Genomic DNA, 26,711 nt, shown 5'->3' with positions numbered 1-26,711 from the left:
CAAGATTTCTCTTTGTGTTAGCCACCAGTTGTCAGGTACCACCCTGTGTTGGTAGCCTGGCTCCGAGGGACTTGCTCCAGTCTAGGCAAAACACTTCATTTCTGCATTTCTTTTCTTTATGGTTGTTGTTTGTGTCTGGCTTCATTGAAATACTTTTCAGACTTCGCCCCTAACTGAAGAGTTTGGCCTGGCATATTGCTGTCTTCCTTCTGGAGTGTGCAGAGGGGAAATCAAGGGAAGCGGTTCAAAATGCAATCAACTCTGCTTCTTGAGAGGGCTCCTTGCATGGCCTCTGAGAGGTTACAGGGTGCATCTGCACAACTGACAAAAGAGCATACACTTAAAACGTTCAATTTAAAGCAATCTGAGATCCTTCAAGGATGTCAAAACAATCTTCAGATCGTTCTCTACCTCAATTTTCCCAGCTATAAAAGACAGATAACAAGAGATAATGACTCTTTCTTTAAAGGAGACATCTGAAGTGCGTAATCTAAGCTCATCTCCTTAACTAACTGTCCAAACCTCAGGTTTTAAGCTGAGTAGGGCCTGTATCTCCACATTACAAGGTTTTTTTACAGCACATTTTAAGAGTGGGAGAGAATTGGCTAGGTTCTGGACATACGGAGCTAAGAAGTGGTTGAGTTAAGTGACTTGAGGTACACAAAGAGTGGATATTTTTCCCCTTAGAGCAGTTTCATGTTCTCATTCGTGCTCTGAACATCCTTGGCTCCTGGCCCTGTAGCTGGGATGTCATTTCTGTTTTTTGAATCAAGCAGATATGTTCTGGAAAGGAAGAGTAGCTGCTAATGGAGGTATGACCTCTGTATACAGGATGGGGGCCTGGGTTTTGGATAGGATTGCTTGATTTGTTTCTTTGAGAAGAATTTGTTCCCAGCACCAGTATTTGTCATATGCCTTGCATAGCATGAAGTTCTCATGGCATTAGTGTCTCGGCATGAACAGGATCCAGATAGCTGGAAGCCATCCATACGTGGGATGGGGCAGGAGGGGGTGTTCGAAGGGTAAGTTCATTTTGTTCAGACACTCTACACAATCCTAGCAAGAGGCAGTCCTTGTCCCATAGCACTTGAATCAGAACAGATGTAGCACATGAGAAGGGAAGGGTAATGATCTCCTCACTTATTCAGTGCCGCGTTTGCAGTCCCAGAGGGAGCTTATGGGATCATGGGCAACTGAACACACAGCGCCACTCCATGGGAGTGAAGTGACCTAATGCCGCATGCTTCACATGCTGAGAATCCAAGGCTGTGGGTGGTAGATCATCTCCATGCAGATGTGAACAGAGCCCTAACAGCCTGTTGTTGGGCTGGGAGCCAGTTTCAGTCCCAGCATTGCAGACTGGACACTGACATCGCTCAGGACGTCAGAACGGAGGCTCTTTGCTGACAAGGAGCTGTATTCTATACCAGCAGTGTGCAGGCAGCTTCTCATGGAGCTCTGTCGGGCTGCCATTCAAATAGCAGCTTATTAAATTACATCCAGTTTGATTTTATTCTCCTTCTTCCCTTCTCCTTCCACCAGGAAAGTTAATAGGGATTGAATTGTGCCAAGGGGCTGGGAGAATGGATCACTCCAGACATGAGGAGACCTTTGAGTCAGGCTGGTCAGATGACTTGGACCCGGCAGATGATGATGAAGAGAAACGGTTCTGTTCCATGATGGAGCAGCTCGGAGCAGCCCACATGTTTGACGAGTAAGTAGGGGAGTAGCGTGGTATTACTTCTACCCTGTTTTGATCTTGCAATACCCAAACTTCAAAGTACCAGCAAAGACCAAAGAGGTGAACTGAGCTGCTTGCTCTCTGAAGCACTGCTTGGGCTTTCTGTACTGCTGTCTTAGGTTTTCATATGCTTCGTAACAAATGCAGTGAAGGTCTGGGTTTTCTCATCAGTTTACAATCACTTTTAGTGCAGTGCTTTTTGCAAAGAGTTTCCCAAACTAGAGTTCATACCACAGCTGTAAAATGTAGCGGTTGGTGGTGTGGAAGCCCATCTGCATGCAGCAAATGAAAAGAAGCATGTGAGGGTTAGACAAGGTAAGGAGGATGAGCGTGCTGTCTGTTCCAAAATGGTAGGTGACTATTCACATATGTTCAGACAATCTTAGTTCTAAGAGTCTCTGTGAAAGATCTGTGCTCAAGGGGCTGTTTGGGACTGGGCTGATCTTGAAGAGTGTAAAAGGCTAAACTGGGCAAGGGATGCTCACCTGAGCCTTGAAATTTGATATTAATGCCCTTGCATGTGGCCCCAGTAGAGTCTGCTGGACCCACTGCCATCCAGCCTTTTTTTAGGGTCTTCCCAAGTGAAGCATTATGCATAACTGGTTCTTACTTATGAACATCTGCTGGGGCTGGGAACAGCAGCATCTGTGGCAGCCCTTTTTTTCAGGCATTGTAGTCCAACAGTGCTGCCAATTTGCAGGGAGCGGCCCAGGTAGGGGCAGGAGATGGACAGGATTGGAGACAGAAGCTGAGAGTGAATGAGTTTGCTGCTTTCAGAGCTGCATCTGTCATGAAACAGATTTTTTGTCTCATTTGCGCTGTGATGTGAAGCACCTGCATGTTTCTTTTAATGCTAAACAACTTCTCCTGTCCTGAAAAATTCTGGAAAGCTATTCCAAATAATGGAATGACACTGTGAAAAGCCATATTACTGTTCTGGAAAAATAGCATCTGCTGTTTATAACTCTGCTTTGAGAAGCATCAAGTCTTAAAGCGGAATTATCCTGTGTTTTATTTTGACAACTTACTTGCATTTTTATGCAATGAGTTCAGTCATGTCATGCCTTTGTGCCAAGCCAGCTGTTGTAAAAAAGTGATATAAAACAGAAGCTAACTGGGGTCAGAGCAGGAATCTGGACTATCGTTGCTGTTTTTGCTAGAAAGAAATGGCTTTGTTTATTAATGGGACTCAGTATGTTCTGTTATCTAAAACACAAAGTTTTGATGAAGTACTAGTAACTTTTTCAGCTTGGAACAGAAAAAGGAAGCTATCATGCAATGGTGGCAGGGGGAATCAAGAGCTTTTTGGTTGTTTTTTTGTTTGTTTTTTTCACAAAGAATATTAAGGGAGACAACTACATAGACAAAGAATGAATTTAAACTTCATGGATTAAAAAAAAAAATTAAAAATAATAATAAAAAGCTCTTCCCCAAAAAGAAGCATGAATTGATGTCTGCAGGCTTATAAGACTCCTCGGGAAAGAGTAAGTTTATAAGTGCCGTGTTCAAGTCGTGATGAATTAAATGCCAGAACAGTGTAATCATTATTGCAAGTTCAGAAAAAGAAGACTTTGGGTTTCCAGGGCTTCCTCCGTTATTATCCTGATGTGACACCTGGGCAAATTTGCTTCTTTTGTTTGTGCCTCAGTTTCCAAACCTGTAAAATAAATAAATAACAAGGACAGTAGCATCCACCAGTACAGCCTTGGTGCGAGAACACCACCTGTGCCATGTGTGCTAAAATCCCTGGGCTGTAGCTCACAGCAAATTTGCTGAATGTTCATCTCTTCGAGTCTTGGTTTAGACACCAAATGTGTTATTGCTGAATACTTGAAAAATAATAATTCCAGGTTTGCTTCCTAGACTTTTTCTCTTTCAGATTACTTCCTTTATTTTAACCTTGCAGTAGATCTCACTCCGTGCATACTCCATCACTGTCCAACTCTCCTCTTTGCTATGATGGTGTAATGGAGGTCATCACAGGAGAAGGGCAGTTTGTCTGTCCCGAGCACAGGTTGGAGTTGGAGTAACAGTCCATAAGATGACACAGAAACTCATTTGCTTTCCTTCTCTCTTGTATGCTTGCTCCAGACCACATGAGATTCGGGAGCTCTGGGCTCGGCTACGAAAAGAGCGTCCAGAGCTCTTATCCAATTTTGAAGAGTTTCTGTTGCGTGTTTCATCATACATAAGGGAGGTGAATCATGAGAAGGAGTCTATGGAACAGGCACTGAAGCGGTAAGGAGAACATCATGGTCATTTGCTGTCAGGAAACAGCTGATGCTTGGATGCTGCCTCAAATGCAAGGAGAGACTGGGTTACAAGATGCAGAGATTTTTCTTGCTGTAATAAAATTACTCTTTATCTTGATCTGATCCCCATGGGTTTGTTTTGCATCAGTGCCCACCCATAACATTTGGTCTGGTTAAAATCCCACTCAATGCCACACAGCTGTTAGTGGGAATATGTTTCCACCCTCCTCTCCTGTTTTCTTTTTGTATTCTTTTTCTCTCTCCTGACCTGTGTGCACCCTGCCTTTTGTAGGAAGGAGACAGACCATGACCGAGAAGTCAGGTGCCTTTATGAAGAAATGGAGCAACAGATCAAAGCAGAAAGGGAGAGGCTGACCTGCCAGGTACCTTATCTGTCTTGGCTGAAGTCAAACTTTCTCTGGCCTGAAGCAGAGGTGGTGGCTTATCTGGCCAAGGAACAGCTCTTACTGTGCTAGGTGTTATATGCACAGCTGTGTATCTTTACCTCTACAGGAAGCACTGAGACATGACAGGAGTAACCTGCTCCAGAAGGAACTGCGCAGCAAAGAGCAGGAGCTGGAGAAAATCCTCTACCGCCAGAAGAAGGTAACAGGACTGAAATCCTTCCTAAAGAAGCACATCCCCTTCTACTGTCTTTCTCAGTCAGAAGAGGTGTTAGCAAAATGGTTTTCACCTGCTGAGGGTTGGTACTAGCTGGTCTGGTACTAGCTAGTCTAGTTCTCTTCTGTCTCTGAAGTTGTTGAAGTGGTTTGTCAAGTGATTGGTTTGTCTTCAACTGTAATGTCTTCCTGTGAATGTTTTGTCCACGCATTTTCTTACCTGCTTTGTGTTCTCTTGGCACAGTCTTCCTATCAGTTGTACAATAACTATTTGGCAAGGAAGACGAGGTAAAAATTTGGAAGTTGTGAGTTTGGAGCCTTTTGTGTATGGACAGCTGTGTATGGACATACAAGAAAGCCAAATTTCTCTAGTTTTTGTGTTTTCTGGCTGCTCCAAAATAACCCAGAGTGAACAGTTCTGTGACACTTAGAGCTGTACATACTGTATATGTGCATGCCAGCACCTAATGACATACTGATTAATCAGTCACAGAAAAGATCAAAGCAGAAATTTTCCTTTAGCCTGCCGTCCCTGGCATGGACATTTGTATGGGATGATCCATTCTGGATATCTTTTTCCTTTTTGTCTGAAGAACTGAGATGTGACCCGCACAGAAACAAGTCATGGGAGGTACTTGTAAGATGCTGGTGGCTGGGGGTATCCAAGTTGGATACCTAGCTGTGATGTGGATGAAATAGCACTTCTCTGAAGTCATCAGTTTATTGTGCAGCAGCTGGAAAAGTCAGCAAAACTTAGGTGCCATCAGGAAGGATATTGAGAATAAGATAGAGGATGTCATTTTCCTGCTGCCCACACCCTCGATGTGTCTCAACTGGTGTGTGCAGTTGTGGTCTCCTCTAGCTCAACTGTGTCATTCTTGAGTATGAAGGTACAGAGAACTAATATGATTAAGGAAATGGAGCATCTGCCTTAGGAAGAGAAACTAGGAAAGCTTAGACTTGATTTTGGAGAGGAAGAGACTGAGAGAAGATATGTGAGCTTTATGGACTCAGGAAGGTGGTGGATAAGGTCCACATAGAACTGTTATTCCCTAAATCCTGCAACAGCAGAGGTGAGGGACACTCAGTGAGTCCAGTATGAATTTTATTTAGAAGAACATATTTCTTTACACAGAGATTAGTGAACTTCTGGATTTTTTGCTGCAGGAGGCAGGCAGTATCAGCAGTTCAAAAATGGATTGAACAAATGGACAACAGGCTCGTAAATGTTTATTAAAAGGAGGAATAGCCAGGGATGTGGCCTCTAACATCCCTAGTCCAGGGACCATAGATGCTGGGTGTGTATGAGGGGAATGGACTACAGTTAGGTGTCTAGGCATGCTCTTCCTAGGTAGCATCCCCTGGCAGAGTACTGGGCTACATGGACAGTTATTCTTACTCGAATGGACGTTTCTGACGCTCTTAGCGTAGTAAAAGCCTCAGAGTTATGTGGATAATCAGGTCCCCCTTGTGGTGTAAGACCAGTATTGTGATCGTGCTATTCTACGTTATCACTTCCCAGTACAGACAACATAAACGGGAGAGTTGTGTGTGACAGAGATTTCTTAGGGAGGAGCAGGTGCTTTACTTAAAGCCTGTCCCCTGACATATTGAAAGATCCAAAGGCTGTGGGCTGGGGTTTGCTGTTTCTTAGTTTCAACTCCACTGCTCAGCATATGTGGTCATGCTCAAATTTTCCCTCATGTCCAAAGGACTGGAAGTCTCCAGACAAAGCTGGCTGTGACTTGTGCTTGTAGCCTCAGCAGGGAGAGATGTGGGGCTTGTGTTTCGAGGAACCTAGGAAAGGTCAGCTCTGTTCTCTCCTGCTCACAACTGTTGTACGTGTGTGCTGGCAAAGAGCAGGGTAGCAAGAAAAAAGCACTTCATCATGTGCCACAGTGTGCTGCTTTACTTTCCCTTTGAGAGGTGGAGAAGGTAGACTGAGAGAAAAGGCATGCTGAAGGTATAAATGTGGAGGCTGACTCTGCCACGTTCTACACTGGTCAGAACTGCTTCCTAGTGCTCCTCTCTGGTTGCAAGCATGGATTGTATAATTTTACTTTGGGGCTGTAAGTTCTCAGATAGGTACCACAATTTCTGCATAGCATCAGCTTCAGCAGAGGGCCCTGGTTAGCTGGTATGGCTGGCTAGATACTGAAGTGTCAGTATGATGCTTCTTGTGATGCCCTACTTGTCATCTGAGATGGGTGGGTTTGACTGCTGCATCTGTCTTTGACTCTTTCCCAGACTATGCCAGCCTTTTGTAAGGAATTACATCACTGGTTGAATATGTGACAGCAGGCTTTAAACTTCCCAAATCAGGCTTGTTAGTTATGCTGGGATCTTGTGCTGCCTAGAGTGCAGCTGTCCCCCAATGGCATTTAAGCATCTCTAGTCCGAGGTCCTGTCTCCAACAGTAGTAAAGGCCACCCAATCACTTGACTTTCCAGATGTAGTGTGAGATACTCCTAGCACCTCGATATATCCCCCTTTCACCTGCCGTGGGCTCAGGAAGCCGCCAAACTAGAGGATGCATTTCAACAACTGTGCTTAGTAAGTCCCAACAGACACACCCCTGCTTCCGCCCAAATTTTTCCAGTCCTCCTTTGACCCTCATTTGCACTCTGATTTCTACAATGCCTGACAGCAGCAAACTCCTCATGCTGCCTGAAGTGCTGCCTGAAGCGCTTCCTCAGCTATGCCTGACTAATTGCATTGCTTGCTCCCCGGTGCTGGCGTGATGAGAAATAATTGCTTCCAATTCACCTTGTCGATGCCACTGGTGGTCCTGTAGACTTAAGTTGTGTTTACCTCCCTTCCACCTCATTGTTTACATCTGCTTTTTCAGCCTGTTTTTACAGGCATGATTGTAGCAGAAAACCCTCCCTCTCTGTGTTTAACCCCTCCTCCTCCTCTCTCATTGCAGCTGGAACATCAGCTACAGTCTGTGAACTCAGAGCAGCTGGAGACCCGTGTGCAGAATGAAAGGCTCCGGCACCTGAATGAAAACCTCCTGGAAGAGCTGGAGAAAAGCAAATGGGAGCTGGAAGCGGTGAAGGGGCAATTACAGAAGCTCCAGAAAGAGGCTCAGCTTGAACAAGAGCAGAAGGACAGGTGGGAATGGGCAGGGAAGGGGGTGCCAGGGCAGGGACCCAGGCAGAGAGGGAAGGGTGGGCAAGTAGTTAAAGAATAAGAATCTCTAATTAGAAGCCTTGGTCTCATCAGAGGATTGCCTGTCTCTCTTTGAGGAAAAGAATTAACATCCTAGTGGTCTTATAGGCCTACACAGGGAGTGATACTGCTAGCTCCCGCCTGCCTTTAGTGGGAAATGAATATGTTCATTGATATTTGGCTAGAAAAGCACTGTAAAAAATACATATGTTCCTCAGCCTAAAGGAGGCTTCTCCTCAGGGTATTTTCCAGTTCACCATCGCCTCTATAAAGTTCCTACAGATCCTCTTTTAATCACTTGTGTTCCTGTTTCTGGGCTTAATCTAATAATACTTAGCTAAAGCATTGGGATGTTTCAGATCCAGATGTCAGTGAGCATCCTTCCCATCTCTAACCGCTGAAAAAACTGGAGTGTGAAAGGAGAAAATGTCTCATCTGCCCTCACACTGGAGGAGAGCAGGAGAGCTGGGGTACAACCCAGCCATCCCAGCTCCTGCGGCAGTGCTGCTTCCTCTGAATCCTCCTAGCATAGGGCAGGCCCTTATCTGTGAGAATACCATGAGTGTCCCTGAGAAAAGGGATCTTAGTATTTCCTCTCCCATTAACTTATTTCCCCTTTTAAAATCCCCTTCGCCCAGGGATGTGTTTAGAGTCTCCAAGAACATGCAGAAAGAGAAACAAAGCCTCCTTCGGCAGCTGGAGCTCCTCAGGTAAGAACAGGGCTGGGGGGAAATGCTGAGCTCTTGTGCATGTAAGGGGCTGAGGTTTCAGCACTGTGTTAGTTTCTCCCACAGAAAACTATGGGAGTGTATTCAAGCAATGCTCAGACACTGCTTGTTTTTCTAGGTCCAGACAGAGTTCTGCAATCTGGCCAGCTCTGGCAGAGTACAGGCTGTGTTATTTCACCAAGTAATCTCTCCACTGAAGGAATTTAGTCTTTACTGCTGGCTAAGGGGACCATGTGGAGCCCATTACCTGAGCTGGGATACATGGAAATTCCAACCTGTCTGGCAATAAATAACATCTTTATCTGTGTCCCAAGCTCCCTTTCTGTTCTAGCTTTCGAATGTTGGTCTTTACTCCATTTTTGATGAGTGCTTCATTGTGTCTCTCCTGTGTCTTCCTTTGGAGCAGAGAGATGAACAAGAAACTTCGGGATGAGCGAGATGCTTTTGAAGCCAAGAAGCTGGTTAGTCTAAGAAAGAAAATCCTAATTCCCAACCACCCTCCTTTCATCTGCTGCTGTTGCTGTCGCCACTTGGGGGCCTGTCACTTCCACGGGGGACAATGACCTGAGCTCATAAGGCCTGGTGTGGTGCTTAATACAGACTTTGCAGCACCTCTCTGCCCATGCTGGAGAAGAGCTCTGCTGGTTGCTGTTGCTAGCTGCCCAGGTTTAACCCAAGGCGTGTTAGCTTTTGACTGTCACGCAGACCTGTGCAGGGCTGCAATGGGTGCTGCCTGCTGCACACGTGGGGTCTGTGCATTGTGACAGGCGCTGGGCATATGCAAGGAAGGGAGTGAAGCTGGATGCATCCCTGGAGCTGGGTGGTGAGGAAGAAGATGGATTCCCAGATGTGCTGCCAGCTGACTGGGAGTGGAGGGGCATGGGAAGGCTTTGGAGTTTCTCTGACCCCTTGAGTTTGTAGCAGATGTTTTCAGATGTTCCTCTGGGGCAGCTCCCCATTCCTGTGAATGCTGCTGGGGTGATCCTTGTGTCAGAGGGCTAGGAGAAAGCAGGGGGCCTCTGACATCTGGAACAGTCAACTCCATCTCTGGCCTTTCCCAGTCGCCAAGATAAGTACGAATATGTGACCTATTTTTAATTATTACTATTTTTTCATGAAAAAATCATTGTGTTCCCATATGTCACTGGCAAGGCTGCTCTGTGCTCTTCTCGGACCCATCCCTGCCACCATGTGTCTTTGCCTGCTCTGCCACCATGGCCTACTTGAAGATCTGGAAGTAGCTAGCAGTGAGGACAGGCAGTAGTAGGCTGTGAGAGACTTTCTGGCTGGTGTGTAAGGGAACGTGGAAGGAAGCACAGGGATCGTGCGCAGATAGGGGATGAGATGCCCTGCTGGGGGAGAGGCTGGAGTTCTCCAAGTGGAGCAGCAGCTGTGTAAAACAACTTCAGTAACTGTTTTGGATGGAGGTGAGGTGTGTGCCTTTGTGTGTGTGTTTCTGAAATCTGAAAGAAGATTTTTTCTTTTCTTTTTTTTTTTCCCCTTCATTTTTAAAGCTGCTAAGTATTTGTGTGTGCACCAGAGCTTCCTGCTCCCTCTTGGAGAAGTAATAAACACAGTCATTCTGTAGCAGAGTCCAGTGCAAGCAGGCAAAGAAAATGGTTTGTTCTCCTCTTTCCATGCGTAGTGCTTCATCAGCTTTTGGGCTCCTGTGGGTGGGGCGGGTGGCCTGTGGAGACCACGATTCAGGTATGTTCCTCTGTGTCTGCAAAGCTTGTCCGCTTCTCCTCTATTCTCTTCTCCTTTTCCCCTGCTAGGACCTGCTCAGGGCTGCTCTGAAACACAGCAGTTGCAGGTGGACCTAAGAGAGAGCCTAGCAGAGAGAGTCATAGTACAGAGGAGCTGTTTTCTCCCTTCTCCCTGTGCTGGCAGTAAGGATGGGGCAGCAGGGTGAACTCCTCCTGTCACCATTGTTCATCTGGCAAGGCTGTGTTGTGCTGGGACCGGAGTAAGGCTTTTTCCTTTGTCAGCCAGGACATCTTGTGGTTGATCTCATTTCAGTCCACAGGAAAGCAGGGCTCCAAGGGATTGCAGAGATGCTGCTATTGCCATACACCTGCAGAAGATGTGCTGTCCAGCCTGTCCCACTGTAAGGGGGAGAGAAAATAACAATACTTCCCTGCAGCAGCAAAAAGGAGAGTCCAGCCTTCTGATGGGGATCCCTAGTGTGTGACTCTCTCTGCCAGAGACTGACAGTGCTTTTACAGGCTAAAAAGAAACCCAAGGCCTTAATATCCTCTGTTAGTGCTGGGAAGAGTTGTGTTATTTCTGTGAAATGAAGGTGTGATGAACAGTGGTTCTTTCATAGCAAAGATTTTGAAGTGGTTGGAAGGAAGAGTTGGGCTGTACATGGCTGATAGCAACCCAGCCACTGCTCCTTTGCACTTCTCAGTGCCCAGCTTAATACTTTGCTCTTCATAAGAGTTTCCGGCCTTGCAAGGGTGTGCAGACCCTGGCCCCGTGGGGCACTGTTTTGCCCCAGGGGCTAGGTCACAGATAGCAACGTATGGCTATTTCTGCCTGTGTGCAAACCACCGCTGGGTGCTTTCAAGACCCAGGGGTTACGGGTTCAGTTTCACACCCATGACCCATCTGGCTATGGAGTTATGCTTGCATGCTCTATGTTGACAGAGCAAATTTCATGTCTGCTCATCATGAAGAGTATTTTGGGACTTTGACTACATTGAACATGTATTTGTATTTCACTGATTAAACGAGAATTTTTTCCTATCCCACTGATAAACCAGAATCTTTCCCATCCAAAATGCTTGTGTATGTGCTGCTGTTGTTGTGGAATCCTTGCCATCGTGTGTTGTACATCTGTGATGTCGCGTCTGTCCCTTTACCATCCCAGTGAAAAGCCAAATGTTGCACAAACCTGGCAGGCCAATAAAGCATGGCAGAACCAATGGCAAAACATGCCCTGTTGTTTCTCCTTTCTTACCCAGGTACGTACTCTGCAGGCTGTTTCCTCTGCAGGTAGGGTGGTGCCATAGCAGATTGCCTGGGAGTCCCTTTGCTCCACTTGTGACTTGAAGGTTGCGACTCAGCTCCAGTGGGCTGTAACATGATTTCCTTGTTTCTGTGTGTCTAGAGAGTGCCCTTGAGTGAACCTGCTCAAACCCTGAAAATGTCCTCCTCCATCCGCACCAGAGAACCACTGGTTGGCTGAACCACAGCCTGATACCCATGTTGACCAAAGGGTTGCTATGCACTTGGGGGTCCTTTGCCTTGGAAGATATGTGCTCCACAGTTGTGAGCCTCTCAGTGCTGGATTGTTTCTGTGGCTGGAGCTTCTCTTGAACACCAGTTTTATATGTAAAAAATGTTTTGGGTTGGTTTTTTTTTTCTTTCCTCAAAGTTCCTAGTTGGGTGAGGTCCTCTGTGGAGTCCAGAGTGTCTCCTTTCGTTGGACTGCATTGCAGTAAATGTGTTCTGGGACTTCTGGCCAACAGAGCAGCTACTTAATTTTTTGCCTTTTAAAATAAGCCAGGGATTATTTTAAATATTTAAATTTTAAATAATCTTTGTAGTCCTCCCCTGGGATGTGGGCAGCACAAAGGAAGGCCTGTCCAGAGCTGCCTGCAGGTGTTTGGTCAGTTCAAAACTGCTGCCAGAGGCAGATCTGGCAAGCTGCAAACTCTTCTTTCCCTACCTTTAGCCCCAGAAATAACTTGTGAGGACGTGTCAGAAATCTCCAGGCTTACAGAGCGAGTACATCTCCCTTTCCCCCCAGTGCCAAGGCAGTGGGCACCTTGCCACGCTGTCTGTCACTTCGTGTTTTGTGTGTGTAGCCAGAGCAGTTAGCCAGTCTGTTTGGGGGTGAGGAGGAGCTAAGCTTTATCATGGCATTTGGGGGAGCTGGCAGGGCAATCCTCTCTCTGCCACAGCTTTTCCTGTGTGATCTTGGGCAAGTTTCTCATCTTTGTTGGGGATGACAAAGGTGCTGTATGGGGGGAAGAGAGTTGCAAGGGGAGTTGTCTTGCTTCCTCCTTCTCTGGGGAGCTGGTAAACACTGGCTGCAGGAAGTGTGTAGTGTGAGGTAAGTAGGAGGAAAGCAGGGAGAAGGATGTTCATGTAAGGCGCAGCATGTGCATTGCCCTTTGCAGAGCAGTCTCCTTTCTTTCCTACGGTGCACGTGCAGCTCTGGGTGAGTACCAGTGGAGGAGGGGTACTAGTGCTTTCTGAGGAAGGGGCAATTGGTCTGTCCCACAAAACATCAGCATAATAAAGAGGCAGGTGGGAAAAGAGATTAAGCTGTGAGACCAAGTGGAGAACAAGCCACAGAAAAGAAAGCTCTGGCTGGCTAGAGGAAGAGTTCAGTTTGGGGCACACCATTTTTGATGGATTTTGTTGCAAAGGGGAAAGCAGCATCAGTGATGCCTTCTTGCATGAGTTAAACGAGCTGAACTGAGAAAAGCAAGTCCTCTGTTCAAGCCTGCCGGCAGGGCACTACCACTGCATGGTGCGGGGCTGCAAAGGCTCCAGCCTTGCCTCCCCAAAGCAGTTTGCAGAGGTGGCGAGTGGTTGAACTGGGGCTGGTCAGGTTCCTGAGTCCTAATCACATTCTTCATCCCTTCTCTTTTCAACTTCCAGGCACCTCAGAGCAAAAAGCCCCTGCTGAAGAAAGGGTCAGTGCTAGGCAGTTACCTGCTGGATGACAAGCCAGTCAAACGGTTAGATGGGCATCTGTGTTGTGTTCGTGGTGTCAGTCTGTGCCCGCTGGAGTACCCTGTCAATCAAACTGTGTCCTGTGTCCAGTTCTCCCACCTTGGTGCTGGCTGGTTTTGGGAGCATGAGGGGGTGCAGCTTGACTGTAGCTCTAGCTGCCTCTTGGCACCAGGTGGTGTTGGCTCAGCGTGAAGCTAAGGATGCTGTTAGCTAATTTCCACAGGGGGATGGCCCCCCTCTGGGCTGCTTCTACATGCAGCAATGGGTGAGCAAACCTAAATGCCATCAGAAGCTATGGGAGTGTTCATGGGATGGGATTCACGAAGGCTGCCTCTGACCAAGTCAGGCAGCTCCGTTAGTATGACTGGATCATCTCCCAAGAGTGCAGTTCCTCCTCTGGCAGAAATCCTGTCCACTGGTGCCTCATGCAGGAGCCCATATCCCTGGGGCATGGGAGAGGGCAGGAGTTTGCCCTTGGCAACAGTGTGTTCTCTCTGGCAGCTGAAAGCCCCAAGAAGAGGGCCCAGCTCTAGGTGGGTTCATCCTGCTCATCTCCCTCCACACCTATGCAGATACTCACCTGGCACACCAGGCCTCCCCTTCAGCCAGGGCAGGCGAACATGTCTGTGTGGCCAAGGCCTTTTTTTTTTCCTTCTTCACTCTACATGCAGACTGTACAGTGGCTTCAATACCCACATATGCCTGCTTGCCTGAACTGTACTGGACAACCAAGTTCTTCCATCCTCCTCCTCTGCTATTTCTTGTAAAGATCCTGCTAGCTGCTGCTGGCATAAACCCACCAGAAAGGCTTAACAGGTGGAGAAGTCTGGCAGTAAGGGTGATGTGAGAAAGGAAGAAGTATTTGTTGCTCCTATCTCTGTCCCAGAGCCGTGTCACACGACATTGCTTGAGAAACATGAATAAAATCCATTAGATAGGGAGTCACTGTTCAGAAAGTTTTGTGTTTGTCCCTTCCCCCCCCCCCCCCGAAGAGGCTTTTGAGTCTCAGTCCCTCATTGCAGTGACTCCTGCCAGCCCTGGGAGATGGGGGCCATTCGCCAGAGCCTGAGAGGATAGCTTGGGAGGTCTATTTTCCATGAGCTGGGCTGGCTCTGAGCTGGCATTTGGGGCAGATGCAGGGAGGACAACCAGGAATGTGAGCTCCCTTTCATGGAAAAAGTATAGGCATGGCAGCAGGTGAATTTTGCCGCCCTGATGAGGTGTACTCGCAGGAGTGAGCAAGGAGAGTTGTCGCCTTGATTCCTGCACTAGTAGCAAGAGAAAAATGTTGCAGAGAGAGGTGGGATGTGCTGCCTCTGAAGAGATTGACTATAGTAAGCCTCTGGTCTCTCTAATTTGCTTCCAAATGCAATCTGGTGGCCAGTGAAGGCAATGGAGATACCAATGTGGTGGATAAAGCCCTTTGAGTTCTAAGCCTTCTCACTCCCTTTGTCTAGTTCTTTAACTATGGAAAGCCAAGGCAGAGCTAAGATGCTGCCTTGCTCCTCAGCAATGATTCCAGTAGTTTAAATCGGTTATTCTAGCTGTTCTTCTGAAGACCGTTCCTCCACTTAACGTGTCAGCTCTACCCCCAGTGAACAAAGTGCATCAGCCTGCTCTTGTGTAGGCACAGTCAGTGCAACACCTATTCCACGCTACCACAGCTTGTACAGGGGTCCTGGGGATTTCTTGCCGTTGAGAATGTAGCATGGCTAGTTGGAAGCTTTAGAATACAAACATCTTTCGGGTCCTGGCTCCCTTACCTTGGGCCAGGCATGGAGGCAGGCCAGAGCAGAGCCAACACCACGCAAAGTGACCCTGGTGTGAGCATGCTCACTGCAGTTTGCACACCTGTGGCAGGTTTCTGCTGCCTGAACTCAGTAAGACTCTGCTACAGCAGTGTTTGGAAGTGATGGGCTGGTTTCATGGACCATGGCTGCGTGCCTTCAGCAGAGAGCAGTAACATGCGTGCACACTGCATTGCGGCCTCCCAGGGATGATCAGCCAGCCCTTGCCCTACTGCCTGCAATCGAAACCCTTTTCACTAACCTCCTTGTTACTTCTTTTTGTGTTGTATTGGGTAACAAAAATAGAGGGAGGGTTGTTGCTTTTTTTTTTTTTAATGTTTTTCCTGTTGCCACCTTTGTGTGCTTTGCCTCATTTTTCAGTACTGGGGGATGTGGGAGGCAAAGAATCCTTGAAAAATCTGGAAGGTGGGAATTTTTATTAAAATTAATGAAATATATGTCAGCATATATAAGTACAGCATAGCTCAGGTGAGCTGTCTCCCTTTCCCTAGGGGTGCTGCTGATGCCTTAGTCACAGGGAGTATGGGGAGTGTATGTATGAAGTAGAGTTCCTGCAAGTGTTGCATATGCACTAATTGGATTGCATTGGTTGTTTTGGGAATTCGCAACCTCTTTGTCTTCCCCTCCCGCCCCACCCTCCCACCCTATTTGTGGTGCCTTTGGGCTTTAATACAGACAACTGTCCTCTGCGGACCTTCCCTTCACCTTCCCAGTGGATGTGGCAGTGGAAGAACCCAACAGAAAGAACTGTAAATACTTCCCAGGCAATGGGACATGGCTGAAGACAGGAAAAGGAGGCAGCACAAACTTTGGAGAGAAGAGCAGAGACAAGGAGAGATGGTCATTGGCAGCAGATGCTGAGTGGTTGAAGATGACTTTGAAGGGTGATGCTGACTGTAGAAAAAATGCAGATGGGTTAGATGATGCTCCATTGCCTCTTAGAGGACAGCCTGTTGGCACCGAAACCAGGGTGAGTCTAATTACTTGAGGTTCTTCCTCAAACACCTGCTACCAGGGACTTGAGGGTTTCTGACTCTCTTCCCATGTAACTCCAGCTCCATAGGTTTATAGTGCAGGGGTCCAATGCCTAAATCAAAGCACAGTCTGCAGTTGGGCTTTTCAAAACTGCATCCCTTTCTTCCATTGTAGCTCCAGGCACTGGAACCAGCCAGCTGTTCCCCAGACCGCATCTTTAAAGTGGTGTTCGTAGGGAACTCTGGCGTTGGGAAGAGTTCCTTCATCCACCGCTTCTGCTATGACAGGTTCTTGGCTGAGCTCAATGCAACCATTGGTAAGTAACAGGGTTCCTGACTCATCTGGCTAAGAAGGGCGGGAAAGTCAGCCTGGACACATGCTTTTTGCCCATATTTTAGCCCAACTAAAGTTAAAGATGGTCCCTCACCCAATTTCAAATCAATCTTGCAATTTCCCTGAACTAAATAGCATTGATCTTGGCCATTGGCCTTGCAATGGCAAGCTGCTCTCTCCCCATCATATCTTATGATCATTGTTACCTTCCTGCCAGGTATCGATTATCAGGTGAAGAATCTGATGGTTGGTAACACCCAGGTTGCCTTACAGCTGTGGGATACAGCTGGACAAGAAAGGTAAGCCATTTCTGTGAGGATGCCTTACTGCCAGGCTCAGAGTAGGAAGCAGGAGGAAAGGGAAAGACTGCGTGCACCTGGTTTCTGTCTCTGGGAAAATTGTTAACTTCAGAAGAACCAGGGAGGTTGCGGAAGCTATTCCAGTGCTGAACCTGCAGCAAAGGTCTGTCTTGGAGATTTCTAGAAGCTGTGGCTGCAAAGCGGGGCCCGGGGAGATTGCTCTGAGGACTGATGGAAAAGTAGTTTTCCATATGCCTGACCTGCATGCTTGTGGCTTCAGGTAGTCTATCCATAAATCACTGTATGGTGTAGGGTTGGAGGCTCCTCTAGCCCTGAAAGCTCTCCTGCATCAGCCTGCTTCTGGGAAAAGCTGCAGGACAGGGCTGCAGATTAGGATAGAAATGAAGGCTCTGGATAGACATCCTGTTCTCAGATTCAGTTGTGCTATTGCTGTCCCCAGCTGCTCACCACCACTTGTTATTCAGAGGGTGGAAAGGAGTGTGTGAACCTTTCCAGATCTGATTCAGACAAAGCCAGCTGAATTAGCTTGACCTGTGATTTGAACTATCCTGCTGGACTCTGTCAGTGAGGTTATTGGCCCCTTCCACTGTCTCTTCTACTGATAGACTCGTAGAAGTGATAGTCCTTGGTAGAGGGGCAGTGTAGCTTTTTGCAACAGGTTCCCCATTTGAAGGCCTCTAGTTTCAAAAGCATGGGCTATCACTAGATCTTACCAGCACTGTTGGTGAGGATCATAGTAGTAGAGGACACATTTGACCCTCACCTGCTACTAGAGATGTAGGCCCACCACTACCTTCATGTAAATTAGACTTTATTTAGGATGCACTTTGAAGCTGAAGATCAAAAGCTATTTCAAGGGGGCCGTTAACCTCAAGAGCCTGGCAAAAATAAGTACTGGGTATTTTGGGCTAAATATGTTATGGGGACAGGCCTTCAGGAGGCAGCCAAGGTCATGGGAATACTATAATCCTGAGCTGTGCCAACAGAGTAATGATGCTGTCTACCTCAATCAGCTAGACCATGCAGACCTGGTGGAACATACTAAGTAGGAGTATCTATTGAAAAGCAAACTATTTCTTCCAAAATCAAGCTTCATGCTGAAGAAATAATGATTTTTGAGGGGACTCCTGTGGTTATTTCAGTGCTGAAGCTGAGCAGTAAGTGGAGTTGTTATGACATGAAGCATGATATTTTCCTGAGGCCAGACTGCACCAGAGGCCAAATTCAAGATATTATCTCTGGAGAAGGACCTTTAGGGTAGGGCCCTGCAGCATTAGCAGGTCTTAGACATGTACTTGCAAGAAAGAACTTGGCTCAATGCTGATACTGAATAGGAGACCTGGGAAGAAGCAAAAGCTTTCTTTACTTCTAGAGAAATATTAATTACTTCTAACTGGACATGTCCAACTATGAATATGCTATGGAAAAGATAGAGGAACCCCTTGGAGCATGCAAGGAGGACTCCTTGGTGACTTCCCTGAGACCGGTGCACGCTACATTTGATGTTTCTTCTGGAGCATCTAGCCTGTCCTGTAGTTCCAGAGGTGCACCTTGACTGCGAAAGATAGAGTCTGTAATTTCTCAGTTGGGTTTTTGCCAGAATGTCATGCCCTTATTGTAGTGAGAAAGAAAAGGCTTCAGGCAATCATCTGAAGAGTTCAGGAGGGTCACTACTTGCTGTAGGTTTTCTTGGCTCTTAATAAAATAGGAGAGCTTGTTATCCTGTGCAGTGCTGAAATACACAGCTCTCCAGTGAGATTTCAGTACTTGTGTTGCATTTAATTCCATCAGTTTGCAATCAATGTGGTGATATCATGGCCCTGTCAAAAACTGCCAAAACCCAGATTTTACAGTTTGGGTTTTTTTGTTGTTGTTGTTGAAAGTTATTACCAAGTACAAGTCTGTGTTTCTGACTGGTACCCACAGGACAAAGTAGATGTCTGGTGGGAGTTTCTCCTGGAAATTGTCTAACTGCTGATTTTATGTATGATGGCATTGCTTTATAGATTCAAAACTGGAAACAGACTGTATTGATGCTGAGACCTTAATTGCTGTTTTGGCAGCACTGGGGCAGACATTATGCATGCCTAGTTTATATTGTGGTACAGCTTAGTCTGCAGATTCTTCCAGACTCTAGAGAAAGGTCATTTTTTTTCCCATCCATTTCCCTTTTTATAGGCAATTACCTTTTCCTATCCCACCTAAACAGATTCTTCTGTTTCTTTCCTCCTGACCTGCAAAGGTCTTCCTTCCTGCTTTCTCAGCAGCATGCATTTGGAAAGACTCCTGCTTACCCATGGCTGCCTGGCCTGCCTCAAAGGTGCAAGGATCTGACCTGTCTGTCACCAGTCTATACACACCAGGCCCAGGGGACCCATCTCACGCACAGGGCCTGCCAGGCCTTACAGAGAGCCTGCACTAAAAGACAGATAATCCCATTCTGTTTCTTGTCATTACACAGCCGTGGTTCTGAGAGTGCCTTTGGTTTCATTTGGGCTCAGGTTTCGGAGCATTACCAAACAGTATTTCCGGAAGGCGGATGGGATTCTGGTGATGTACGACATTACGACTGAGTGCTCCTTCACAGCGGTGCGGAACTGGATGAGCAGTGTCCAGGTGAGAGCAGGGCTTCGGCTCTCTAATGCTGGTGGTGCTGCCACTGCCTTGCTCCAGACCAGCTCCAACAGTCTGCCTGGGAGTGACGTTCTTCGATGCCCCAGAAGGTCCTATTGACCATGGGAAGATGAATTATCAAAGCAGATGCTATGGGTACTGTGGTAGTCAAACCAGGGGCTTCTTGAAGATACCAAAGCCAGTGGTAGCCCACTAAATGAGGGAGGGCTGTTTCTATGGCAGAAGGTGGTGGTACCTGCCAAAACAGTAGTGTGTGTTTGTAAGCAGCCCATGTGCATTGGCAGCATGTCCTAAACATGGTCACATCACACCTGTGCTCAGGCAAGGAGATCTCCTGGTGTCCAGCCTATGCACAGGAGAGGGAGATGGCCCTGGTGCATTTAGGCTAAGACCTGCAGCATGCATGCACAGTGCTTGGCACGATCACATTCTGACTCTGCTTTGAGATCTAGATCAGACTGAAATATTAGTAATAGCTTATTGTTTTTCCTCATTTGCTTCAACTTTAACAGTTGATTTTTTCTTTTTTTTTTTTTTCTTTGGTGACTGTGTCTGTAATCTGCCCCCCTGCTTTCTATTTCTGAACTCTCGATAAAAGCACTCATCTGTGACTATTATCTGCTAGTGGAACAAAAATACATGTCTGTATAATTTACATAAGTTGTGTGTAGATGACGCAGAGCTGAAGGGAAATTGTCAAGGGTGGTTTTATTTTGATTGTGTCGAGTCTCAGAAACCAAGATCTAAGTGAAATGAGTAAGCATAGGTTGAAGGTTTCTAATATTATTAACTTCCACAGGCCTGTTGGGGGAAAAAAAACCAAACAAACCACTTAGCTTGGACTCTAAAAGATCAAAGGTTAAGATTTTCAAAACTAACCAGCCTCTGAAAATCAGGCTCCTTTCAGGAAGGTTAAACTGAGCACACAGAAAATCAAAGCACCTGAAATCTGTTAACTTTTAATAATCTCTCTCCTTTTCCTTTCCCCATGATAGTATTTATCTTGCTTTGAAGCTGTTCACGTACTGTAAGTCATCCAGGGCAGTCAAGTTTGGAAATAACTCGGAGCCCCGTTCTGCAGTCCTTACTCTGGTGATGTTCTAGTGAGCCAGTGGATCTAGAGGGAGTGTTACCAAAGGTAATGGGCTCCAGGAATCGCCTAGGAATAACAGTTCCTACAGAGACCCTATACAAGATTTGAAAGTTGCTTAGCTTGCTTGGCCAGTGGATTTTCAGCAAGGGATGGCTGAGTTTAGGACAGCACATCAGACTAATAGTACTGCACATACATGCAAAAATTATTGAACTTAATAAGAAGCTCTGCCTGAACTTAAATTCCGAACAGCCTATGGGGCAAACTGCTTTTCTTTAGGCTTGTTATTTCCCAGAGAGGAACTTATGTCCTGCCTCCCCTCTTGCAGCATCCCAGCTGTACATACCAAACACTTGAAATACATTCCCGTAGTTTAAGCTTCCTTCCACAAATCCCCAGGGCTATTTGAGGAATAGCCCTTTAACGAGTGAAAGGGCCTGATCCTGCTGCCACTGAAGGTCTTGTTTGCTGAGCTGGAACAGGATCTGCTCCAATATATTTCCCACCCTCAGCTGAGTCTCTAGGGTGCTTTACTCTGTTTCTTTTGCAGGAAGGTATCGAGGATGGAGCTGTGGTCTTTCTGCTTGGAAATAAAATGGATGCTGCGCAGAGAGAGACCCGGAATGTGCCCAAGGTGGAGGGGGAAAGGCTGGCGAAGGTGTGACTCTGTGCTCTGCTGCCTGACCTGCTCTGCAGCCTCCCTCCAGCTGTGAGCAGGGCAGCCTGGCTGGCAGGAAGCCCTTCTTGGAGCCATTTCCCAGATGGTACCTTCCCTCTCCCCCACCTGCCCACTGTTTCTCCAATGCAAACATGTACCAAGGTCCCTCTGGTACCAGGGAGGATAAGGTGGTGGCCAGCATGTGGCAGACAATGGCCCTTGAGGCACGCTCATGTATTTCTCTTGAGGCTTGATGCCTCCGTACAGTCATGCTCAGTCTTTCTGAGGGCAGCATGCATGGCTGTTTTCCCATTTGAGGACTCCCCTAATGCATGCTCTGCAAAATTGTCCTGCCTCCTTCCTCACTCCTTGTGTCTGCATGCCCACTGGTACCTTTGCCCCTGGGTGGGGGGAGGCAGGGTTTCAGAGGTGTTCCCCATCTTCTGGATTCTGCAACACAAAGGTAAGGGAATCCAAGTACCCTCAGCAGATATTTTCTCTTCCCAAATAACTCTCCCACGGTTCCCTTTTGGACACTCTGGCTGGGCCCCCAACGCTGAAAAAGCACCTCCTTTTCCTGGGTTGGTGAGCAGGGTGTGCACCCCAGCAGGGTGGTAATAGCCACCCTCCTGGCCCCAACTACTCTTGGCAGAGTTCCCAGTGGAGAGGGTGGGCTAGCTCCCAGGGGTGTGGGGGAATGGTGGGGGAGAGCTGGCAGCCAACAGTCGGTGCTTGCTGTGCTCTCTGGCAGGAATACAAGGCTGTCTTCTACGAGTGCAGCGCGATGACTGGCTATAACATCATGGAGCCCATGCTTCACATGGCCAGGTCAGTGAACAGGAACAGTCACCCTGGCATATTTCCCCAGCTGTAGGTGATTGGTGTGGGGTCTCCTGCAGAATGGGCAAGAGGAGGTGGGGTTGTCAGAGACTGACTTTCTGCCATGTCACAGAAAAGACCTGGAGCAATGTGCTCTTCCCCCTGACTCCAGGTCCTTGTCTTCTGTGCCTGGAGAGCACTAAGTGTAGACTGGACGTTATTGCATACAAAGCTTCATCTGGCAGAGCTGGCTGTTGAAAGATTGGGAGACACTTTGTAAGGCTGAAAGAAGTTTGCTCTAAGACTTTTTGTTTTTAAAAAAGCAAGTAGTTTTGAAAAAAGTCTTTGAAATCTTGCAAGAAAAATATCCTTTTGTTTTCTTTCATCCCTTCACGTCCTGCTGCATCATCTCTGTTAAATTCACAGCAAGACTTAGCTGTTCATTAACTGGGATGATTTACTTACTAGCTAGGTAAATCGTGTCTCCCGTAGCATGTGCCTTCAGCTTGCTTTATTACCATGCTGCTGCCCGGGATGGCCCAGACAGGTGAAGCAAACAGCCTAGGATTCTGCCATCAGTGTGGGAGCTTGGGAATAAGGCACAGACCACTCACGCCCTGGTCTGGTGCTCTGACTACTAAGCCATGCTGTCCCCTCTTGGCTGTGTCCAGTTTCTTTCCCTGCTCCCAGGGAACAGGGGAATTTCATGCTCATTTTCTGTGTGTGGTTTATCTAGCTCAATTTCTAGAGAAGCCCGGTCTTTGGGCCAGTCAATTTTTACAATCCTAAATGTCCCTGGCTGATGGGGAGCAAAGGGTGGAGCCAAATGCCTTGTCAGGAAGATCTCAGTGACAGGGTTGCGTTTTCTTGATCTGTGCTGCTTGTTCCAGGTTGCTGACAGCACAAGAAGAGAGGCAGAGGGAGAATGCGCTGCAGCTAGAAGATGTCAGCAGGAGGAAAGGGTGCTGCACATAAGGCACATAAGTGTGTCAGCAAGATACATGTGCCAACACTGTTTCATGAAGCTGGAGTTCCTTTTTGAGCAAGCCAAATCTGATGGTATCAGCTCTGCAGAGACCTGGGGAAGATGCATCTTTTCCTCATGTGGGAATTTCAAGGCACTAAATCAGGCCAAAATGTGCACATGATCTGCACTGTTCCATTTCCCAAGTCTGCACGCAGCCCTGGTCTCTGGAGGCCTCTGCTTCTTTGGGGGAATTCAGCTGGTCTTGGCTAACAGCACAAACTGGGCCTTCTGTCTGGAGAGGTCGCTTCCCTGTAAAAGGATGAAGTCTTGTTCCTTTTCTTTCTGGCAAAGAAGTGGCCTAGCAGCAGAGAGTGGAGGACACAGTGGGTGCTGTGTTAAATAGAATTTTAGTGTAAGAGAGAAAGAAATTATTTTAAATTTGGGCTAGCTCTAGGTAGTGATCCATCCGTCTCAAAAAGCAGCATCTCCTCTTGGTTCTGTAACAGCAGAGCCCAGCTGAAAGCCTGCTGTGGTAAGCGGGAAAGCCTCCATCAGTTCCTGTAAGATCTGTATCAGCCCCTGTATTTACTGTGACATTTGGTTTGACTTGCCAATATTGTAGTTAACTGATTCCATATGTGGGTATAGTATGAACTGATAAAACAAGTCATCATGATGGCTTTCTTCATGTTGTTACCCTAATGGACCTTGTTGCTGTCCCTCTCTTACTGTTTACAGAACACAGAGCAGTTGCCCTGGGACTCACAGGCGCTGGCACGTGCTGCTGATTCATAACCCATTGCAGGAGCTGTGCTGTACATAGTAGGGGGGCCATATATAGCCTGTTTTAAGGCTGAATGCTGCCTGTTTCCTCCCATTCTCTTATCCTTTCCTGAAGAATCTCCAGCAACTAGGAACTGACTTATGTGCAGTACTGAAAGATCCCACCCTGCTAGCTTGACCACAGTGCTTTCAAATGTACCTGGGCTGGAAGAACAAGGCAGCTGCCTGTGTGAAATTTATCTAGTGAAGCTTTTTCTCTTGTGGTGATCTTGTGCAATAACCTCTTTCCTGGTGAAGGGCCTGAGAAAGAGCAGGACCGAACCTGTTCCCGTTGGGAAGGGGCCTTCTTGTCACTAAGGAGTGGGGCAAAGCAGGGTGAGGGGAGGCACAGGCTGAGGTAGGAACTGGCCCCAGAAGTGCACCTCTTGCATAGCTGCGCCTGTGCCTGCACCCTGGTGTTCTCTGGGATGTGATGCTTTCTGTTTTGTAGATCAGTTGCTCTTAAAGCCTTGTGGGACTAAGTGAGCTTTTTTTGTAAGGCCCTGTTCCCTTTCTTCTTTGAGCCTCTTTCTGATTGTGACTGACATTTTAGGCACAAGATGTGATACTGCAGCTGTGAAGCAGTCCTCCCCAACCCTGCAGCACAGAGAAGGCCTAGATTTATCCACTGTCTTTCCTCTCTTGGAATAAGGTGTTTACTCTGAATGTCTGTTTATTGCACAAATTTCTCTGGGAATATCCCCTGCAGGAAAAGTGCACTGAGTCACCTACAGCCCATCAGTGTTACAAAGAATTTCCATGGTTCCTCCCGGTGCCCTTTACTCCTGATAGGAAAGAGGAAGTTTTTCTCCAGAAGAGCAGGATTCCTGACTAAAAGGAATAGCTGAAAGTAATAAGCTCCTGCTCAGTCCTTACTGCTGGCTGGCTGTGGTTCACACTGTGTTTAACTGCAGTAACGCCTTCCAGAGACTGGGAATCAGAAAGTTAGAAGAGGTCCCGAAGGAACCAGGGCTGCTGGTGTGGAGTCTAGAGTAATACCAGCAGTGCTGCCAGCAGAACTGCTCGTGCTTGCAAGAAACAATGTTTGGGAAGGGAAATCCTCTCTGTTTTCAGAAAGCACCTGTAATCTGAAAACAGACATGGCTTTCTGGCTTTCTAGCCAATGTGGGCATGAAGGAGCACAGACATTATCACCTGTTGAATAGGTCAAACCTACTACCTGAGTTGGGGAAGCTGCTGTCAATGATTCCTCTGCATCATGCTCCAGTTGCAGGTTAATAAGTAGTGGTGCTGACTAAGAACTGGCATCTTTGGTCGGGGCACATCAGTAATGCTAACATTTACTTACTTGCAGCAGCAGTATTTGGGAAGTTGTTGCAGAATGAAGAGAGCAGTAGCCAGTCTGCTAACACGTTCTGAACACGCACCTCCCACACTGTGTATAGAGCACATGAAAGACAAAGGTGTGAAATACAACTGATGCGCAGACAGGCCACTCTATGTATTACCTTTATCAGTGCTGTGATATTGCAACAGCAAGAACCAGCACATGGGTTTTATTAATGTACAACCTTAAGCATGTTTTCATAGTGTGCAAGCAGAGTACAGGCAATAAAGAAATGCTGTCTTACAAATGGTTGTGTTGAGAGATATTTTTTTCAGGCACTGCAGGAGGTTCAGCCTCTCCCTTCTTCAGCCGCTGATTGTAGCGTGACCTCCCCTTCTCGCTGCTCAGGAAGTGCTGAGAAGCCTGTCCCCCATGGTGGTACAAACAGGAGGTTTATAAGTAGGGAAGGAGTTGATCAGGAACCCATGTCTTGAAGGCAGGATAGGAGCAATTCATCATCTCCAGTCTGATTTTTTTTTTTTTTTTTTACCTCTTTCAAGCAGCCAGAGTCCAGCTGATGAGGGAAGGCAGAGCAGGGAGGAGAAAAAGGAGAGATGCTTCCCCAATGTCTGGGGGCAGCGTAGTGCTTTCAGAGAGGCCACGTTCTCACCTTGTACCTATATTTGTAGAACTAAACATTTATTTTAATAATGTCCCATGCATCCTTTTCACTAGTTAGGAATTTGGTTACTTTTAATTGTTGCGCCCTGGCATGGCTCCAGCTGGATGTTCGTGCATTACAGAACTAATGTCTCTGCAGCTTTGACCAAAGAAAGTATTACTCATTTCCCCTGCTATAAATGGGTAGCACAGGTAGCTCGTTGTAACATCTTTTTTTAGCAGGAGCAGGGTGGACTTTTTTTCAACCATGACAAAGTGGCACAGAGTTTGAACAGGTTGTGCTTGGACAACAGTAAGCACCAGGGTGGGTTTTATTACTGTACGGTCTTTTGTTCTCTCTCTGCACAATATTTAAATGTCCTGTTGGAAGACCCAGACACTTACAGTCTAGAGGAGCATGTTGTTAGTTTTTAAACCTGACTGATACCAGACCCAAACTAGACCAGACTTTCCACAAAATCCCTAATTTTACTACATCCTCCTGTTTTTGTCAGAATCTCTCCTGCCTCTGTGTGGAAGCTGTGGGAGAAGCCACCCTTTGCAAGTGACTGCTGGAAACTGCAGTGTAAATAAAAAGCAAATAATGGGGATATCCCGAGGTTGCACGAGACAAGGGAGGACGCAAAACAGACTGCCTGGGGACTTATTCCTGTGCCATATTGGCTGCGGTCTCTTAGTGGACAGGTGACTTTTTGTACATACTCTGTAAGGCATTTTGGAATCCCATCACAATAAAGTACTCTTCTTATAGCCTGGGAAGCCTCATCCTGGCACATGCAACAGTGCAGCTGTGTATACAATCAGATCTAGGGGCAAAGGTGAAAAATCCAGCTGCTCTGATAAGCAGTCACAGTCCCGCAAAGCTCTGCATGCAGGCAAAGGGACCCCACTCTGCCTTGTGTTTCACTTTTCTCTTTCATGTTAATATGCTAAGGATAAGCATAACAGGTTTAGCCTGACAGCATCTCTTTGAAAAGCCAAAACAGGGCTGAAGAGTGAGCATTAAGCCACAGTGTTAAGTTTAAAGCTTCCCACAGGACAAATGCAGGAGTTGCAAAGGTTTGGGATGTTGTTTTCTTCTACCTTCTTTATTCCAGCCACCTGAACTCCAA

At 47.0% G+C, this 26,711-nt stretch overlaps 1 protein-coding gene across 1 annotated transcript in view; it reads left to right on the top strand.

Moving 5' to 3' along the window:
- The window catches only part of CRACR2B (calcium release activated channel regulator 2B), a 28,312-nt gene extending 3,133 nt beyond the window's left edge, over nt 1–25,179 (top strand). Inside the window, exons 3-17 of the mRNA XM_072865732.1 lie at nt 1,543–1,714; nt 3,833–3,979; nt 4,286–4,376; nt 4,507–4,599; nt 7,540–7,727; nt 8,423–8,494; nt 8,919–8,973; nt 13,127–13,206; nt 15,685–15,979; nt 16,159–16,300; nt 16,535–16,616; nt 19,139–19,253; nt 20,915–21,022; nt 21,774–21,850; nt 22,732–25,179. Coding sequence (XP_072721833.1) covers nt 1,543–1,714; nt 3,833–3,979; nt 4,286–4,376; nt 4,507–4,599; nt 7,540–7,727; nt 8,423–8,494; nt 8,919–8,973; nt 13,127–13,206; nt 15,685–15,979; nt 16,159–16,300; nt 16,535–16,616; nt 19,139–19,253; nt 20,915–21,022; nt 21,774–21,850; nt 22,732–22,816 — 1,802 coding nt within the window. The 3' untranslated portion in view covers nt 22,817–25,179. The remainder of the gene's footprint in view (nt 1–1,542; nt 1,715–3,832; nt 3,980–4,285; nt 4,377–4,506; nt 4,600–7,539; nt 7,728–8,422; nt 8,495–8,918; nt 8,974–13,126; nt 13,207–15,684; nt 15,980–16,158; nt 16,301–16,534; nt 16,617–19,138; nt 19,254–20,914; nt 21,023–21,773; nt 21,851–22,731) is intronic.
- Nucleotides 25,180–26,711: the final 1,532 nt, after the last annotated feature.

Source organism: Ciconia boyciana, chromosome 6 (assembly GCF_034638445.1).
Source record: "Ciconia boyciana chromosome 6, ASM3463844v1, whole genome shotgun sequence".
NCBI classification, from domain to species: domain Eukaryota; kingdom Metazoa; phylum Chordata; class Aves; order Ciconiiformes; family Ciconiidae; genus Ciconia; species Ciconia boyciana.
Note: the sequence above shows the minus strand (reverse complement) of the source record. Positions and strands in the feature narration are given on the sequence as shown.